This window comes from Papilio polytes, unplaced genomic scaffold (assembly GCF_000836215.1).
Source record: "Papilio polytes unplaced genomic scaffold, Ppol_1.0 DF823935.1, whole genome shotgun sequence".
Taxonomy (NCBI): domain Eukaryota; kingdom Metazoa; phylum Arthropoda; class Insecta; order Lepidoptera; family Papilionidae; genus Papilio; species Papilio polytes.
Window position 1 is genome coordinate 803301 of NW_013525269.1, and position 5269 is coordinate 808569.

Below are 5269 nucleotides of genomic sequence, written 5' to 3' on the forward strand. Positions count from 1 at the left end.
GGGGGTGCACGTGAAGTAAACAAATGGACAGTTATGTTTGTTTTTTTGTTTTAATTTTTTTTTAATGAATTTGTACAGTTGTTTAAGTGATAGGGCTCCGTGAGGATAAACTCACGTGTTTTTTAAATCATTACCTAATACCAAATATGATTCCATTGCTTTGGCTCTCCTGGTATCCGTGTATGATATGTTTATAGCGACGTCATTAAGGAAAAAAAAACAAGGAATAATTTTAAGTCATTACTTAATTAACTAGGTATTTATTAATTACTAGAAATTCTTACATCGAATTGCGTTGGAGCGCCAGTTAAATGATCATTCCTGTCTGTTAGTGAACTATTGTACAGTTTTGTTGAAGTCGACTTAAACTTTATAATATCAAAGGAATTCTTTTCTAATTAAAATATTGACAAATTTCAAATATTGATGAAGAATTTAATCTTTACTGAATTTTTATATTCTACCTTATATACAGCGTAAGTAAATTCAAAATCCGACGCAGTCTTAACAAAACTGTTACAATAATTCAATAGCAAACTTTTTATATATTTCTTATGTATTACAAATGTAAATGGCGTGTTTGCGGTATAAGGATATAAATTAGATTCATTGGGCTGTTTTGGCGCCCGTTTGATTGATGTTTTTAAATAGTCGATGTATAATTATAAAAAATGTAAAAACTACTATAGACTGCTTTAAATAAATTGGCAAAAGGCTGCAACCGCTATATATAAAAATACTATAAATAAATCATAAAAAAATGTCATTATCTTATCCGTTAGGGTCAGTACACAGATTGGAGCGGAGCAAAGCAGATTTTATATAGATAATAAATTAAAAAATTGCAAACTATTTAAACCTTGTTCCAATTGTCTAAAGCTCAATTTTGTTTGGCATAAAAATTTACTATACTCTCCGCCCCGGTTTTTGTGAATGGACCCTTATTGTAGCTGATGATTTTAATCATTAAAATTAAATAATATAATAAAATGTATGTCCAATTACTTTTTTTGTCAATATCACTCAGTTATGTCAAAACTCCTATAAAATGATTATTGCATATAGTAAAATCGACTTTAAGTGTATTGAAATTGAGTTGTCTTTGTATTAACAAAGTGAGTTAGCGAGAACTTTTTATTGTTAACCGTTTACATTGACGAAACATTCACATTTAAACGTTTTCATTACGATTTTTGTAAAATTTCATTAAAAGGTTTCGTTAAGGTAGTCTATTTGATTTTTGATATAAAAACGGTTTTAGTGTGAATATTTCGTCAGTGTTAACTGCTTGTAGTGTGTACGGTTCTTTATTATAAAACAAGCTTCGTCAAAAGTAAATTTAAGTGGCTGTGACATAGTTAATACGGAAACTAAGCGACTGCCGGACTTTGTGCTTATCATAAAATTTAAAATCAAAATTACCACAATTTTAATACATTCAGTGCCTTTTTCCACTTAACGGCACCTCTGGAAATAAACTTGCGGCCACGTGCCGCTAATTGGAAATAGGACATCACTGCCTGACTTCGGGATAATAGTTACTTAAGCAGTCCCTTAGTGTAGATAGCTTAAACCTCCATTAAGCGGCTCTCTTAGTGACTTGTTTCAATTGGTTTTGATAGTAAAATTTGACACGGCTGGCATTATTTGCTTGAGTTTCCTTTAGCGAACATTCTAGTATATTTTAACAGGAAATAAACAATGGTATATGTCGAGTGTATATTCAATGTGTGTAATATATAATGTAATATAGGTATCTTGTATTATATAGTGTTTATTTGTAAATTATTTACTTAATGTATCTGGCCGGACCAGTGAACGGTGTAGTCAATGTTTTGTGCGCACTATATACTATGATTCTTTGTACATGTTAATAGAGGAAAATGATGTATGAGTACCTTTGAAATAACTCTCTTTTTATTCTTACTTTGAATCTAGCGGTTGCTCGCGACTTTGTCCGTAAATATAAAAAACATACCCCAAGTAACTCATTAATAACGTAGCTTACTGGTGTAAGAATTTTTAAAAAAGGCCCAGTAGTTTGTGAGTTATTTCAATACATGTAAAAATACAAACCTTTCCTCTTCATGATATTAGTATGCTACGTAATATGACGTCAGTTTTCATATCTAACAATCTAATCTCGGTCGTAATTGAATTGTCTTTAAAATTCAGTAAGTTTAAAAATTTTACATTTAAATACGCTTTTCGTATTCCTCTATTAATATGTATTATCAAATATTTTTGTCAGATATTCTGTTCGCACGCTTTGTTATATGTAATAAGTGCGAAAGGGAAATCCATAAATATTAACTATTCAAATACTTTAAAATTTATTCTCATGTGTATTCTAAATCAATACGTTTATTAGTTTTCAATAACTAGGGTCCAATAGGTTGAGTCTCCGTTAACGCTATTTCATTCCTAATAGAAAGTTATTTTTTAATTTCTGTGTCACAAAATTGGACGATATTGTTTCTTCATTCGTCAATTTAACAAGGGAATTAGATTAAGTTAATCTCATAGTGCTTTTTAAATTTTTATTATAACATATGCAATCAATATTTTTTACCATGTCCAAACCTGTTGGGCCATTAAGATTTCCAATCGGTTAAGTTACTAAGTTGAAATTGTAGTACTCCAGTAATATATTTATTAATACATTTCTAGACGAAAGCCATAACGCACTATATTGTAAGTGTTTGTGGCTTCAAGTATTGACAAACAGGGGGTCTATCACGTATATTTGCAGTTGCGAGACATTCGTAACGTGATCGACGTTTGTACGAGATTTGTTGTAATTTAAGCCCTGTAGGGGCGCTGCAACAATCGTCGACGAAATTGTTTTCACGAATATTCGAGATAAGCCCTGAGACTGCGTTTATTCACGATGTATAGGATCGGAGGAATAGCGCTCGTAATTGACGTTTATATAAGAAGTATCGGAATTCGTTTCCGAAGTATCGTTAATATGAATATCGTATCGGCGGAGCTTCGTGTATTGTGACTAAATTAGTAAGCTTTCACTAGAAGGCGTAGTAAGTTTTAATCGAGATGTTTGCCTTTTCTCTGTCTAAATGTTTCCACAGTTGTTGTTTATACTGATGAAGAAACTACAATTAACAAAAGAAATTAATTACAGATTTCTCGAGGAAATATTATGGTTAATTAATAAAAAATCTTGTTGAAAAATGACACAGAAGTGAGAATACAGATAAAATGTTTGTGTATTTTTGGAAACGTTTTGTATCACGATTAATTTCTTACTGCTTCTAACTATAGTTTTGCCGCGATCATTAAATTCAAAAGACCATTCAGTTGAACTAAATTCATACGTCGTAACTTTTGACCCTGTTAACTCCATTGTTTATAAATTAAAAAAATTAAATAACCGCAATATGGGACGGTTACCAAAAATATCATAATTGGTGATGTATTTTTAGAATTTTAGAAAGATATGTGTCCATTAAAATTTTAGGATACGTGTAGTTGACACATGTAGGTAGAATTAAATATTATCAATTTTTCAGTTCAGTCATCGAATGTTTGCTAAATTGGCAAATTGTTAAAGTGTAGTTTCTTTTTCGGCGTTGAAATTTAAAAATGTCTGTTCGATTTGATTCTTGTTAGAAAATTACAGAAAAAATGCAAGAAAAAAAATTAATATCGTCATTGTCTAACTTAATGTAACTAAGAATTGGGTTTAAATCTAGCTGTGCGAAACTTATATCGAATCGTATTTACGCAAAAGTCCTGTTGTTTCAATGTTTAAAAAAATTCAGTGAGAATTTTTCATATCAGATCCTGATCCCAATGATCTGCTAAGAAAAATAACTCGCGACCAAAAAAAAGTGTAACTGTTTTAACTATGTCTATACATATATAATTAGTAAGTATCATATACTGTACAAAAGGCTGCAAATTTGGGAAAAAAATGTAAAAAAAAATGGCCTCATTTTTGGGGCCGGTAACCATACGCTTAGTAAAGTGGATAGGAAGATGTGTACCTCATAAGTTTCTGATTTCTAGTTTAGGCTGTCGCGGGTATTTTGAATGCTTTTCTTAAAGAATTGCGATTATTTTCCTCAGCTTCCTCTCGGGCTGCCAATGCAAGAGCATTCATGTTGTAATTTGTTTCCTCCTTGTAAATATTACTTTAAATGTTTTAGTTAGTGGAATGTTAGCTCGCCGCGCCGCGCTGCGCCGCCCCGCTCCTGTACAAGCCGGGGGAGGTATTCAAAACACCCGCACTTAAAACAAATTGCTGTAAATTGTTTGTAAAAATAGTCACGTTCAGAATTTCAGTGTAGTTTTGTTGATTATTTTTTTTTTCAACCGGAAATTGCTGAATAAAGCGAAGATTCTGTTTCACTTTCTTGTTTGATTTCATTTTCTACCTATAAATGTTTCAGATGTCAAAGGATAAAAATAAAAATGAACTTTTAGTGTTGGAATTGTTTTATTTGGTATATTTACATCAGTTATTTTATTCATTCTTAATCATTTTTGGTGAATGCAGTTTTTGATTTTTTTAAACATTTAAAGCTTCAATTTACAAATTAAACAAATGCAGCGCAATATTCTAACAAAGATTTTAACATTAAAAGGCTGATAAGGAAGCCGAGAATTTTTTTATTTAAATGGATACTTCTATACTAGATTATCAAATATACATATAAGTGAACATTCATATAAATACATTTCTCAATCAATAAAGATAATATAGAAATTCAAGAAATAATCCTTCAATTATGTTCAATTATAAGAAAAGCATTAATAAGTTTGTACTTACAGTTCTTACAAATGACAAGAATACTTTTTTGTAACAAGACACATCATTGGTAACAGAAAAACACTGCACTAATTTTGACACTAAGGGTGCATTTTCACTTTGAATGACATACATTGTCCGTGGAAGCCGCAATGAATAACAAGGATATTAGGCTTGGTAAATGCGCTATCGGTTAAATCTATCAATAAATATACACACTTAAGGCAGAAAATATCATAAAAGGACGCACTCGGCTCCCTCTGTTTAGTTTATTTTATAACAAAAGATAGCGCTTTTTATAATTTAATAACATGTCAATACAAGGACACCAGGTGGGACTAGTCAACTAACATAGTACCTTTCAGAGAATGTCGGTGAAAAAATATTCACCATACCTCGTCTAAAATTTTTTTTAATTAGCAGCGCATTTACCGGACCTTAGAGTGCGTAGCTATCTTGTGATCAATTCCATAGATCATCATACAGCATGTAATCAAA

At 31.0% G+C, this 5269-nt stretch overlaps 1 protein-coding gene across 1 annotated transcript in view; it reads left to right on the forward strand.

Annotated features, from left to right (window-relative positions):
* LOC106101792 (enhancer of polycomb homolog 1) overlaps window positions 1-4255 on the forward strand; it is a 60966-nt gene extending 56711 nt beyond the window's left edge. The window contains exon 13 of the mRNA XM_013281128.1: window positions 4090-4255. Within this exon, the coding sequence (XP_013136582.1) occupies window positions 4090-4255 (166 nt within the window). The remainder of the gene's footprint in view (window positions 1-4089) is intronic.
* Window positions 4256-5269: the final 1014 nt, after the last annotated feature.